At 31.6% G+C, this 14,898-nt stretch overlaps 1 protein-coding gene across 2 annotated transcripts in view; it reads right to left on the bottom strand.

The window, feature by feature from the left end:
* ss (spineless) overlaps nucleotides 1-14,898 on the bottom strand; it is a 50,835-nt gene that overhangs the window by 22,939 nt on the left and 12,998 nt on the right. For both annotated transcript variants that reach the window (XM_015984356.2, XM_008200531.3), the window contains exon 2: nucleotides 5,979-6,169. In XM_015984356.2, the coding sequence (XP_015839842.1) occupies nucleotides 5,979-6,169 (191 nt within the window). The remainder of the gene's footprint in view (nucleotides 1-5,978; nucleotides 6,170-14,898) is intronic.

Below are 14,898 nucleotides of genomic sequence, written 5' to 3'. Positions count from 1 at the left end.
GACTCGAATGTGGAGATCCAATCACTAAAACAGCAAAAAACGGCAAATTACAATATTTCACATGGACCCAAATCCAGTCATTTCGCTGGCCTGAATAAAACTAATTGAACTATTGCCTAATTTTTTCCCACTCAATCCAAAATCTGGACTAAATTATGGCCAAAAATAGGAAAATCAATGAATAAATCTCGTTTGGTGTAGTTTTGGGTTCGATTTCCCGTTTGTTAAAATTTCCATTAGTCTGTCTCGCCCCTCGGCCTTCTGTGTCAGCTCGCAGTCAGATATATGGACATTGAAATAGAGAATATACAGCCTCGAGGAAGCCGGGCGTGATGGGATAGAACAGCTGGACAGTTCCAGGTGAAAATAATGAAATCAACGAGCCGAAACAATACACTAACCCCTGATATTTACCCCTCGCCAAAGAGAGCATTAATTACTTTCGGATTTCGACCGAATTCAGGTGAATTCTAATGACACCCACAAAAAACACTGTGACAAAACAATCAAAAAACGATCAATATCATCATCATCAACGGACTTTTTCTCCTTGGTGGTGGTACCGCTAGCTGAATTAGGACCAAGTGAAAGGAATTTCACACAAAAACACTTTATTTTAAGCTTATTGAGCGCTATTTTCAGACGACGTTTATGCATATCTGGGACAAAACTAACACAATTTGCATAATCTCTGTGATGGGTTTGCGTAAGACGCCTTTGCACGGATATCCGGTATAAAAGGCACAGCCTGCTGCGGTCGCTTCATTCATTATGAGCTCCATTAAAGTGGTAGTTTTTCTCGCAATGATTTATTATTTTGTGAGTTTTGCTGAGTGTGGTGGCAAGCCTACGTTCTGGCACCACAAGGAGGTTTTCTGTAATAATCGATTCGAAGAGTTGAAGGATTTGATTTGTAAATGTGACGATTGGAGAATGGATGAGAGGAAACGAACAGATGGTGATTTTGCAAGAAGTGAATTCAAGTTTTTGGATAAAAGGGCGAAGATTTTGATTTTTAAAAACAAGTGTTGCATTGAAGGTTGTACTCCGATGAATATCAAGGACTATGCGTGTAACTAAAGGATAATAAAGTGTAGGAAATTGAGGTTTGTTTTATTGTTATTTGGGTCCATGTGTTTTGTTTTTTTGTGGTTTTATTCCTTCAAGTCTCTTGGTTACGTAGTATGTTTTTAGAAGTGTTTGTAATAAATTTTAATTTTGCCACCAATTTGACCCGATTTGAGTCCATGTGAAATTTCTTAATTTGCCGTTTCTTGGAGTTTTAACGATTGGATTCTTTCATTTTTGGCTTCCTGAATGTAAATATAACCTTGGATTGGCCGTCTGGACCTTAGTTAAGTCCACAGACTACCATAAGCGTTTCAAAATTTTTACTTTTTAGTAAAAGTTTTGCCAAATATCTCGGAAAATGCTAGTTCTAGACCAAATTCAATTGCAGATTTAAAATCTCCGGAAAATTTTGCATAAAACAAATTTATTGGATCTTCGAAAACTGTTTCAATTTTTGAAAAAATGTCAAAAACAATGTCGACTCCATAAATGTTAAATTTCTGATCAAGTTTTAACCAAATATTTAAGAAAGCACAAATTGTAGAAAAAATCAGTTTGCAGTTTTGAAATCTTTGGAAAATTTTGTATTAGACAGGTTAACTAGATTTTCGAAAACTATTTCGATAATTTAAAAAATTACGGTGAATGGAAAAATTTCAAGTAAATGTTTTGTCAAATATCTCAAAAACTATCAGTTGTACAAAAAATTTTTAGTTTTGAAATTGTTTGAATGTTTGAAAAAAAGTCAAAATACGTTAACATTTTGCCAAATAAAGTTTTTTTCCCGTTTTTTATTGAACTTAAAAGTTACCTTTTCTGAGCAAAAACTTAATTATTTCGCAAATTTTTTTAAAATATAAGCCAATAAATCCCAAAATTATGTCAAAAATGACTTTATTTTTGCAAATTGTGAGAATTTAAACACGTTTTTTGAACAAAAATCTAGTTTTTTTCTGTTTTCATTAAAATAAAATTAAAATAAAACGAAAAATGCATCAAACTTGGTGAAAAGTTAACAAAAATTTGCCTTTTCTAAGGAAGAACTTAATTATTTTCCAAAATTAAAAAAAATAAGCTAATAAATCTCAAAATTATGTCAAAAATGACTTTATTTTTGCAAGTTCTGAGAATTTAAACACGTTTTTAGAGCAAAAATCTAATTGTTTCCTGTTTCTATTAAACTAAAACGTAAAATTTACCAAATTTGGTCAAAAGTGAACAAAAATGTACCTTTTTTAAGCAAGAACTTAATTATTTCGCAAATTTTTTTTAAAAGTAAGCTAATAAATCTTAAAATTATGTCAAAAATGTCTTTATTTTTGCGAGTTCTGAGAATTTAAACACGTTTTTTTAACAAAAATCTAGTTAGTTTCTGTTTTTATTAAACTAAAACGAAAAAATTACCAAATTTGGTCAAAAGTAAACAAAAATTTACCTTTTTTAAAAAAGAACTTAATTATTTCGAAAAATTTCCTAAAAAGTAAGCCAATAAATTTCAAAATTATATCAAAAATAACTTTATTTTTGCAAGTTCTGAGAATTTAAACACGTTTTTTGAACAAAAACCTAGTTTTTTCCTGTTCTTATTAAACTAAAACTAAAAAATTACCAAATTTGGTAAAAAGTGAACAAAAAAAAATTCTTTTTCTAAGCAAGAACTTAATTATTTTGCAAAATTTCTTAAAAAATAAGCCAATAAATCTCAAAATTATGTGAAAAATGACTTTATTTTTGCAAATTCTGAGAATTTAAACACGTTTTTTGAACAAAAATCTAGTTTTTTTCCTGTTTTCATTAAAATAAAATTAAAATAAATCGAAAAATGCATCAAACTTAGTAAAAAGTGAACAAAAATTTGCCTTTTCTAAGGAAGAACTTAATTATTTCCCAAAATTAAAAAAAAAATAAGCTAATAAATCCCAAAATTAAAAAAAAAATAAGTTAATAAATCTCAAAATTATGTCAAAAATGACTTTATTTTTGCAAGTTCTGAGAATTTAAACACGTTTTTTGAGCAAAAATCTAATTGTTCCCTGTTTCTATTAAACTAAAACGTAAAATTTACCAAATTTGGTCAAAAGTAAACAAAAATTTACCTTTTTTAAAAAAGAACTTAATTATTTCGAAAAATTTCTTAAAAAGTAAGCCAATAAATTTCAAAATTATATCAAAAATAACTTTATTTTTGCAAGTTCTGAGAATTTAAACACGTTTTTTGAACAAAAACCTAGTATGTTTCTGTTTTTATTAAACTAAAACGAAAAAATTACCAAATTTGGTCAAAAGTAAACAAAAATCTACCTTTTTTAAAAAAGAACTTAATTCTTTCGAAAAATTTCTTAAAAAGTAAGCCAATAAATTTCAAAATTATATCAAAAATTACTTAATTTTCGCAAGTTCTGAGAATTTAAACACGTTTTTTGAACAAAAACCTAGTTTTTTCCTGTTCTTATTAAACTAAAACTAAAAAATTACCAAATTTGGTAAAAAGTACACAAAAAAAATTCTTTTTCTAAGCAAGAACTTAATTATTTTGCAAAATTTCTTAAAAAATAAGCCAATAAATCTCAAAATTATGTGTTATTTTTGCAAGTTCTCAGAATTGAAACACGTTTTTGACCAAAAATCTTTTTTTTCTGTTTTTATTAAAACTGAAACGAAATAATCACCAAATTTGGTTAAAAGTGAGAAAATTTACCTTTTCTAAGCAAAAACATAATTACAGTAAAACTTTTTAACAACAGACACCGGTGTCCGTTGTGAAGAGGTGTCCGGTATTCGGAGAGGTTATACTGTATTTCGCAAAATTTCTTAAAAAATAAGCTAATAAATCCCAAAAACTGTCACAAAACCGCCAACCGGAATTTCGCTCAATCAGTCTCGAAACAAAGCACTTTCCCCGCATTTTTTGTCGCCAGGATGCCGTGTTGTTGCGATGAATTACCATTTTGGGACAAATTTTTTCATCGGCGAGATAAATCGCCGCTTTATCTTGATACAGTAGCAGTGGATCGACTTTCTTATCGCTTCATCTCGCCAGAATCGGTTTTAAATTTCACACTCGCGGATCAAGTTTCATGCAAACGCTGGTTTGTTTGAATAAAATTTCTTCGCGCTAGATGGCGCCAAAAAGCGCTAATAATTAAAACCGCGCCTCTTGACTCATTACCGTAATGGAAAAATATGAAAATAAAATGTTGTTGGGGTTGTTTCGCCATATGTCTGTCAAAAAGGGATGTATAATTAGAGAGCGTTCCCGCAACGACGATTCTCTAAAGATAAAAGTTGAATTATTTTAATTGCGGTTTTTTTCTCTTTATCAATCGACGAGACATTGATCAATTTTCGCCAAAACTAATTAATATGAATGAACATCTGGTGCAATTTTTAATCGGAGAGATTAATCGCCGAATGCAACTGACAAAAGTGCACTTCGATCGACCAAAATGGAAACATTAAAATGCAAAATGACAAGGTGGAGTGGAGACGACGAAATCGCCCGATTTGGAACCCAGTGAAATGAAACGAAAGCAAAAAATAATGCATTTTTTACCCAAAAATGAGCCAAAAAGCTAAAAAAACTATGTTTTCGATCATTTCATTTTCGGCCAAATTAGTAATTTTTTGTAAAAAAAATCTTATTCTCAAAAATGTGCAAGAATCTCAAAAAAAAAAACAATTGACCAAAACTGGCGATTTTTCTTTCAAATCTGGTAATTTTTTATTCATTTTTGACGAATATTTTCAAATAACTAGTTAAAGCATTTAAAACAATTAAACTATTTTTAATAAATTTATGTTGAAAAAATAATTTTTATCTTATTTTTGCAAAAAACTTTGCAAAAAATAATGAAAATTTTATGTTTTTTTATTTTTTACCTCCATCAAGTTTTTGATCAAGTTTTTTGACTGAAATTTTAGGTTTTTTGTGTAAATTTGCAAAAGCAAACCGAAACATTACGAATTTACGTCATTTCCGAAAACAGAACTAAAAATCACCAACTTTTTTCAAAATTTTTATTTTGAATCTTTTGTAATAAATTTGAAAAAGAAATAAAATTCTTTTTCTGACTGTTTTTAAAGTGAATTAAAAACTTGCTTTTGTGCAAAAAATAACTAAAACCAACCGAAAAATTACAACATTTTAGATTTTCTCTAGCGTTTATTTTTTTGTTTTTAGGAAAAGCATACTAAACAATTTTATTTTAGCATATTTTTAAGAGAGAATTACATTTGTATTACAACAGTTCGTCAAAAACAAAATAAAAATTTTTTTAGATCAAAAAGCAATTATTTTTTCGAAAAATTAACCAAAAACCTACTAATTTGAGTTGAGTAGTATTTTTTTTTGTCTATAAGAAAGAAAAGTAATTATTTATTTTATTCCGTATATTACAAGACATAAAGCACAATTTTGGTACAATACAGTGCATGTCAATAAATTGGGGCGTCCCTCACGGCACAACCTTCGGCCCTCTTCTAATTCAATATTTTATTACATTTTTGTCCCTTATCCGAAATAACCGTGAAAACCTGTAATTCGGAAGTGGGTGTGCCCCAGAAAGCATCAAGCGAACCTCTTCTTTCGCTTCAACTCTCTAAATATACAAAAAAAATCCAACAAAATTTTTTGGTAGTTTCAGATCGAATAAATTTCTAGCGCGGGTGGCTTATCCCAGCCCTCTCTCATCAGCCGGCGAAAATAATTAGAGTTGTCTTGTGGAGATAAATGGGCTGTAGCTAGTTCTCGTGACGGACAGCTGCCCGAACGTCAGTTGGCCGATTACGCGTCGCCCCTCGCTTTTTACCCAATGATATACACGTGTAATTAGCTAATTAGGGTTTTGCACGAAAAAAACAAACCGATATAGGTTGTTGTGCATATGTAATTATTTACTAGATGGTACCTTGAAAGTAGCTTTTGGTGCGTAGATAGCTGACGGAGAGTCGCAGGATCGACAGTCGGTCCAATTTCGAGAGGATATTTTGCTCAAAAGGCAACAAACTGGCCAATGTGTCCAATTCGGCGTTGAGACGCTCACGGTGACGTTTGCTAGGGTTGCTCTTCGTCACGCCGTCTTTGGGCGTTGGCTTCAGGCTAAAAATGAACGTTTTTAGGTGAAAAATGCCACTGAAACGACCGGATTTGAGGCCGTGTGAATTGTTTTAGTTCGCAAAAAAATCAAAGTTTTAGGGTTTTGTTGTTATGGTTTAGTCCTCTTTATTGTAAATACGCCTTTTGTTTATTGATTTAGGGCCAAATAAACGTTTTGGCCACCAAAAAACCCGATTTGAGTCCATGTGAAATTTTTTAGTTTAGTAGTTTGAGACGATTTAAGAGTCAAAACTTACTAATTGGAACCTTCTGATTGTGAATATGACTTTAGATTAGTTTGGCAATTGGCTTTTTTAAGTGTTAGAAGTGATTTTGCAAAATTTTGTCAAAAAAAACAAGCAAATGGGATCAATTTTTAGCTTTTTCAAATCGCTTTACTAAAAAAACTTTTTTGTGGAATTATAATTAACCAGTAAAAGTTTGATTTTTTGGCCACCAAGGTGGCCAGATTCGAGCCTACTTGAAATAATTTAGAATAAAATTTTTAAGAGTTTTTCTGTTTTTATTCTCATGGTTTGCTTCAAGCGATTACGAATATGAGTCCGCTTTAGTTACTTATAGCTTATTTCCAATGAATTGCCAAAAATTTGACCAGATCTGAGTCCATGTGAAATGTTATGGTTTCACATTTAACGCACGTAATCCATAATTTTGGTTACTTTGATTCAAAAAACTAAATAATATCATGTTTTTGTGAATTTCCCTGCCTCTCAGCTAATTGATATCGCAAGCCTGTAATTATTTTTTAATAAATATTCATAAAACGTGTCTCGAGTTAAAACCATTCGTCAGTTGTGGAGTTGATGAATTCCGGAATCTAATGTTTTTTTTGGTTAATGACCGGACCCTGACCCATGATGGAGCGCTGGTTCGAACCCATATGGGGTTTTTTGTGTATTTTCCACCGAAACGCTCCAGTTTGAATTCGTTATTTGTGTTGTAATTAAAGCTGTGTGGGTCGATGTAGAATTCCCGGCGAGAATTTGGGATTTTTCGAGGTAGCTTCGCTGCGGTGATTAATCGCAGCGAGATTGTTCGATTTATGATTTATTTACACGTTATTTATTGCTAATTTATTCTAACCATTCATCACTTAATATTTTATAATTCTAAATACGAGCGTTGGTTATTTATGTATCGGGTTTTTCAAGTCAGGAATTGAGATGTTCTCGGTCGTTCTATCATTAGTTCGAAAATCAATTAAGCATTTCTTTTATTCTCGGCGTAACAAATTCGTCCAATTGAGGCTCAGTAAACACCATTTGTCATTTTTGAGCTAATTGAGCCCTCACACACACAGACGACCACTTATTGCTTTTTTCCCAAACTCTTTTCCTTCTCGGTTTTTTAATAACAATCATCAAACACTAATTACAGTCTCGTCCTTTCCCTACAATGAACAATTGTCATATGCTATTCTCGATTCTCGGAAACGATTACACGCTATACTGGCACCGCATTTTTCCACTGTGCCAACACAAACAAAATTGTTACACTATTAGAAAATACTTTTTTGAAAATTTTGGAACGGTATAGTGGTAGTTCAAGGTCATATTCGCAATCAGAAGGTTCCAATTAGTAAGTTTCGACCCTTAAATCGCCCCAAAACGGCTAACTAAAATTTTTCACATGGACTTAAATCGGGTTTTTTGGTGGCCAAAACGATTATTTGGTCCCAAATCAATAAACCGAGCCCGTATTCATAACAAAGAAAACAAAACCATGACGATAAGAGCACTAAAACTCTTAAAAAAAATTATTTTCATACTTAATTTTGTTTATTTGTGCAAAAAAAATCGATAAGAATTATAAAAATTTGCTCTGGTCTATCAGAAAGAACGGTAATTATTTATTTTATTCCGTATATTACAACACATAAAGCACAATTTTAGTACAATAGAGTGCTTCTCGATAAATTGGGGCGTCCCCCACGCCACAATCTTCGGTCCTCTTCTCATTCAATATTTTACTACATTTAAGTCCCTTATTCGAAATAATCGTGGAAACCTAATTCGGAAGTGGGTGTGCCTCGGAAAGCATCAACCGAACCTCTTCTTTTGCTCCAACTCTCCAAACATACAAAAAAAATTAAACAAAATTTTTTGGTAGTTTCCAACCGAGCCCGTATTCTTAACAAAGAGAACAAAGCCATGACGATAAGAGCACTAAAACTCTTAAAAAAAATAATTTTCATACTTAATTTTGTTTATTTGTGCAAAAAAATTCGATAAAAATTATAAAAATTTGATCTGGTCTGTCAGAAAGAACGGTAATTATTTATTTTATTCCGTATATTACAACACATAAAGCACAATTTTAGTATAATAGAGTGCTTCTCAATAAATTGAGGCGTCCCTCACGGCACAACCTTCGGTCCTCTTCTTATTCAATATTTTATTACATTTTGGTCCCTTATCCGAAATAATTGTGGAAACCTAATTCGGAAGTGGGTGTGCCTCAGAAAGCATCAACCGAACCTCTTCTTTTGCTCCAACTCTCCAAACATACAAAAAAATCAAACAAAATTTTTTGGTAGTTTCCAACCGAGCCCGTAACAAAGAGAACAAAACCATGACGATAAGAGCGCTAAAACTCTTAAAAATTGCAAAACAAAATAATTCACATGAACTCAAATCTGGCCAAATTTGTGGTATTCCATTGAAAATAAGACGCAAATCATTAAAGCCAGATCATAGTACTCAAGCATAAGAGCACAAAAGCTTTGAAAAATCACAATCTAGTTTAATTCACGTGGACCCAAATCCTGCCAAATGTGTGGCCAAGACACCAAAACGCTTGTTTTTTTCCATTTACAATCATTAATCATTGTTGTCGGTTTAAAATCAACAAAAACTTGCTCAAAAACAATAAACAAGATTATTTCGATTGGATTCAAGTCCGGTCATAAATGTGGCGGACCTGTCGTTTTTTATCTAATTTATTGGTCAGGTGCGCACAAGTTACGAAAAAGCAAATCAAAATAAAAAAAATAAAAAAATGGGTTAAAAGTTGTGTTAATTAAAATTTCGCCTGTTCAAACAATCGTTTCGGTTCAGGTAGTACCTGTACCCCCAGGTCACTTCTCTTGTTTGATTTACGACATAATAACCCGTTGATGTCGTACAAATGGTCCAATTAATATGAATAGACTCATTGGATCCATCGGATCGTAGCATAAAAATCAATCGCCTTTTCTCCAATAATAGTGATTATCTCTCAGTTCGCGCCCGTTCACAGGTAGCCAGGCAATAAATAGTGTAACCGTGCGACCATTCATCAGCTACTGTTGCCCGATACACGCCACTGATAATATGACAGATTCGAAATCCTGATTTCACTTAAAAAGCCATTACGAGAGCGAGCCGCATTCTTTCTATTATCAGTGGGCCATAAATCGAGCCCACTCGATAAACCTCGAAATTTCGTCTCCTAGTAAACAAACACACACACACACACACGTGACGCGAGTGCAACACGGTGCACTGAATTGGCGCACGCCAACACATTCCTGCACGAGTTAGCACATTTTCAGCCAGAACGCATAAGGGCATGGGGGCTGTGGGGCGACGCCAAGGGGGCTGTAGGTGAGGAAGGCGTGCGGGGCAACAGTCGGTCTCGGCTAGAACGCGCTTGGTCGGGTGATAAATCCGGTAGCGAGATGAAGACATCAAGACACTCGATATGCTAATAGTGGCACGATGACGTGATAAGAGTGAGTGATTTGCGGCCTGGGAACAGTACTACCAACCGAAACAAGCCAGTTCCGCAGTGCTCCGCTTTCGGACCTCGCACAGGTAAAAATAGCTCGGAATTTATGCAAATCTATTCCAATCAATACGCCGACAAATCGATGCCTTATACAGGGAGTTCTCAAAATTTATACACGACCATAAGCCGTTACGAAATATTTTCGACATCAAAATTGTGGCATTTCAATGAAAATTTTGAGTTATGGGTGATTGAAGTTTTTCGAAATTTCGAAACTTTGAAAGAAAGATCTAAACCTTCTCGTTCATTTAAACCAAAAATAATTTCAAAATTTTAAAAAACGGCCGAGTTATCGATTTTTCAAAAAATTTTCAAAAAATTCAAAATATTTCGAAAAATGCAATAAAAAACATAGTTTTCCACTTAAAGTAAGAAAGTTGGTAACGACTTCCGGTGCAACCGGAAGTGCCGCCATATTGAGAATATTTTCAGTGATCAGGACCTACTAGATTATGGTTGAATAAAAATTTTCAGATGATTATCATTATTAGGACACTCAATACTTCTAAAGTGGGTTTAGATAGAACAGGCTGTATAACTCTAAATTTAGATTAGACGAATAAATCGAATGAATTTTAATCTAAACGGCTCGTTATCAAGTGTCCATCATCATTGTTTTGACCGATTGCGTACAGCTAGCTAATTATACGTTCGGTTTTAATTTCAGTGAATGGGAAAAAACCTCGCTGTAAACATACACAGCCGCTATGTTCTTGTCATTCCCTTTAATTATAGTAACTGTTGAGAAACTTGAACCGCTCATTACAAAACACTGGGAATTTTCGTTTTGAGTTTAGAAGCAAATTTAAGCGGCTTGAGGCCGAAATTTTATGCAAAATCTGAACGGTGGAATGATCCGTCATTAGGAAACCGATCTGAAATTATAGCGAGAGAAATTATAAAGAAATTTGGGGTCTCGCTGTACGACCTAACTCTTTTGTAATGATGGCCTCGAAAGTGATTAGGGCCCAGCCAAAGGCTGGAGATGATAATGGAAGTTTTTGACCGGTAGGTACTGTGCGGTGTTGCCACTAAAACGACCAGATTTGAGGCCAATTGAGTTTTTGTGGTTCTTAGAATTGGACAAAAATAGTGATAAAAACAAAAAAATACGAAAAAACAAAGTTTAATAAAGAAAGTAAAGAAGATGAGAAACATAATAAAGAAACATAAAATAAAGATTTGTATAACTTATAAAAAAAAGAGAAAACATAAAGTTATCTTGAAGAAATAAATAAAATAAAATAAAAAATAAAGAAAATAAATCTAAAACTTTGAGAGAAATCTACTGAAAAGTACATAAATAAAAATTAAAGAAAGAATGTCGGTACGAAAAAAAAATACTTACTGGAATAAAAACCAAGTTTTTTTTCTGTTTTTATTAAATTAGAACAAAAAAAAACACAATTTTTTTCAAAAATGACAAAAAATTTACCTTTTCTTAGCGTCTATTTAGCAAAAACTCTAATTATTCTACAAAATTTCTTAAAACGTAAGCTAATAAATTATAGAATTATGTCAAAAATAATGTAATTTTTGTAAGTTCTAAATATTTAAACACGTTTTTAGACCAAAAATCAAGTTTTTTCTAAGTTTTTATTAAACCAGAACGAAAAAATTACCAGATTTGGTCGAAAATGACCAAAAATTTACCTTTTCTAAGCGTATATTCATTGGAAACCCAATTATTGCGCAAAATTTCTTAATAAATCTCAAAATTATGTCAAAAATTACATTATTTTTCCAAGTTCTAAAAATTTAAACACGTTTTTAGACCAAAAATCAGCTTGTTTTTTGTTTATATTTAACTTGGTCGAAAATGACATCAATTATCTTTCCTAAGCGTTTATTTTTCAGAAAATTTTGCATAAATTAGTTAAATTAGAAGACAAAAATGTTCTAAAATGTCAAAACAGTAATTACAGAAAATTGTAAAAATAATAAAAATAGATTTGAAACTCTCGTAAGAAGAAGAAGAAAACTATATTGTGTTCAGTTAAGAAAAACATTAAAAAAATGTAAAGAATTAAAAAACTGTAAAAAAGTAAAAAACTTATTAAAGTTTGGAAGATGAAATTAACTAACCTGTACTTGTAACTAAAAAAAAACAAAGAAAATTGATGAATAAAAATTTAAGAAAAATACCTAAGAAAAAAAAATGGTTAATTAAAACATATAAGAACAAAAGACACAAAAGACAGGGTCAGCAGTATTGTAATTAGTTTGTAAAGACAAAAGTCCATAAGTAATTAGAGCTTAATATTGAAGAAATATCTGAGATAAAACCTTAATTACAAAAAATGCATAAATAATTAAAAAAATATATAAAAAGACATTGAAAAAGATTGTAAACATGAAAAAATCATTTTAAAATTTTGAGAGAAAAGAACGAGACTTAAAATTCTCCATTAAAAAAATGAATAGATTAGACGAATTAAAAAAATGTTCTAACATGTGCTAGAAAAAGTAACTACAAAAATTATAAAAATAAAAATAATAGTTTAAAACTCTCGAAAGAAGACGAAAAAAACTAACAATTACAATGTTTAGTTAAAAAAAAGTAAAAAAAAAATACAAAGAATTAAAGAAGTTGTAAAACAAAACAGAAGAAAATAGATTAAAATTCGAAGAATGAAAATAGCTGACCTGTACTAAAAAAACACAGAAAATAGTATAAGTACTATTAAAAATGAAGAAATAAATTTAAAATTTTTAGACAAAAAAACGAGAGATAAAAATTATCTAATAAAATAAATAAAAAAATTGCATAAATTTAAACAAGATATTGAAGACATTCTTAAATAAAAAAATAAAAAAACTAAAAACAAAAAATTAAGAAAAAATCTATTTCTTCTCAAATTATCCCAAAACTGTTCTACAAAATTGTTCTAGTATCAACCATACGTATGTAAAATGCTCCGGTAAGTCGATTGGTGTCTAATAAAATAAATAAAAAAATGCATAAATTTAAACAAGATATTGAAGACATTGTTAAATAAAAAAAAACTAAAAAAATTAAAAACAAAAAATTAAGGAAAAAAATCTGTTTCTTCTCAAATTATACCAAAACTGTTGTACAAAATCGTTCTAGTATCAACCACACGTATGTAAAATGTTCCGGGGAGTCGATTGGTGTCGTTAACTTTCCAAAATAAAGTCAAATTTTAATATTATCACAAATACATTGTGAAGCAATCTCGTCGGAATCGGCTCTTGGCAATAATGAGTGAAGTTAAAAAAGCGATGATTGATGAGTTTTGGTGAACAGGTGGTGGTCGTGTGTCGTGCTCATTCCGCTGATCACGTGTGTGTGTGAGTTATCTCAAGTGTCATGTTTGGTGTGATGTGTATGTAATCCATAGTAGGTATCCATGACCTATCCCTCGTTTCGTGTTTGATTGTTTCGCGTGCCGCGCACAATCACTCACAGTCTCCACGCACCATCCTCCCACAACTTCCTCCCTTCAACTCTTTGCCTTTACTACGACCACTACTAAAATGCCCGTTACTTCTTTGTTAACACTGTGTTTACATGAAACGAACGCCACATTCATTCATAAATCCCACGACATTTTCGTGGCGAAACATATTAACCGGTTATGAGAAAGCCGACGGACACGTGCCACCTAGATGGATTTTCATAATGCGAAGGGTTGAAGGGTAAACGATGCACTAATAAGGGCTGCAGGAATTAGTTTGGGTGCATTATTCATTGCCTGATTGCCTGAGCTGGTGACGTGTTCATTTGGACACTGTAATATTTTACACAAGCCGGTTTTTAACGACACTTTACACTTTATGCCACAGTTTCGCCGTAATCGGCTCTAAGAAAATGAAAACTTCAACTTGTTTTTAGCCACTTTTTCGGAAACTATAAGACTTATTGAAACAAAAACAATAAAAGTTAGAGAATGTGCTTTAAATTATTTATTTCCTCGTGGTGACCTGAAGTCGCTCCCGGCCATGGTTCCGATTACAGAGGAGTTTCTAGGTTTTCACTAAAAAATTCATAACTTGAAAACTAAAAATCGTAGGACAAAACGGTTTGTTCCGGTGAATTCTGCGGCCCATTCTACGTGTTTTACCAACTTTTGATTTTTTTTGTCCAAAATTTTAATGGTCCAGGTATTTAACTTCACAAAAATGAAAAAAAAATTTTTTTTTCAAACTCACTTTGGCAAAGTTATATGGACTTTTCTATGCCGTTATAATCCTCTCAAGTTGTTGAAAGTACAATAAAAGTATATAAGTTTGTTTTTTTTTAAATTTGATTTTTCCAATTTTTGTTGATTTTCGGTACCCGGAACATTTATCGTGCAATAACTCCGAAACTATTAGAGACAATCTTATGACGTTTACTATCAATGGAAAGCCCTTTTCGTTGTCTATCTTTCTCAAAAAAGGTGATTGTTCTCCGACTAATAGTTTTCGAGAAAATTGCAAGTAAATGAAAAAATTGGTAAATAAAAAAAGCTTCATAACCAAAAAACTAATAAAAATTTGGCAATTTTTTCGGCGCCAGTCGATTCCCCGAGTCATTCTATATGAGTTTAGACCAAAATACGTCCACATTTTCAAATAGTTTTGACGTAAATTAAGAAAATATAAAAATTAAAAAATCCAAAATTTTGAAAAGAAATTGTCAAAATTGCTACTTGAAGGATTTTAAATTGTCTTTACATTGGAACAAACCGTTTTGCTCTCAATCTCAGCAATCGCCGTATAAAAACTGCATAATAAAGTAAAAGTTTTAACTTTTTTATGTCTTTTATGCGAAAACTAAAAGACTAATAGAAAAACAGTTTATTCCACTGAATTCTACGTCTCATCATATGTATTACGCTTAAACTTTTAAAAGTTTAAAATTTTTGCTTAAATTTTTTTTGGCACTTAATTAAAAAAAATGAAGAAATTATATAATGAAGAAAAAGAAGATGATATAT

Source organism: Tribolium castaneum, chromosome 7, assembly GCF_031307605.1.
Source record: "Tribolium castaneum strain GA2 chromosome 7, icTriCast1.1, whole genome shotgun sequence".
Lineage (NCBI taxonomy): Eukaryota > Metazoa > Arthropoda > Insecta > Coleoptera > Tenebrionidae > Tribolium > Tribolium castaneum.
This window is presented reverse-complemented; position numbering and strand designations above follow the sequence as displayed.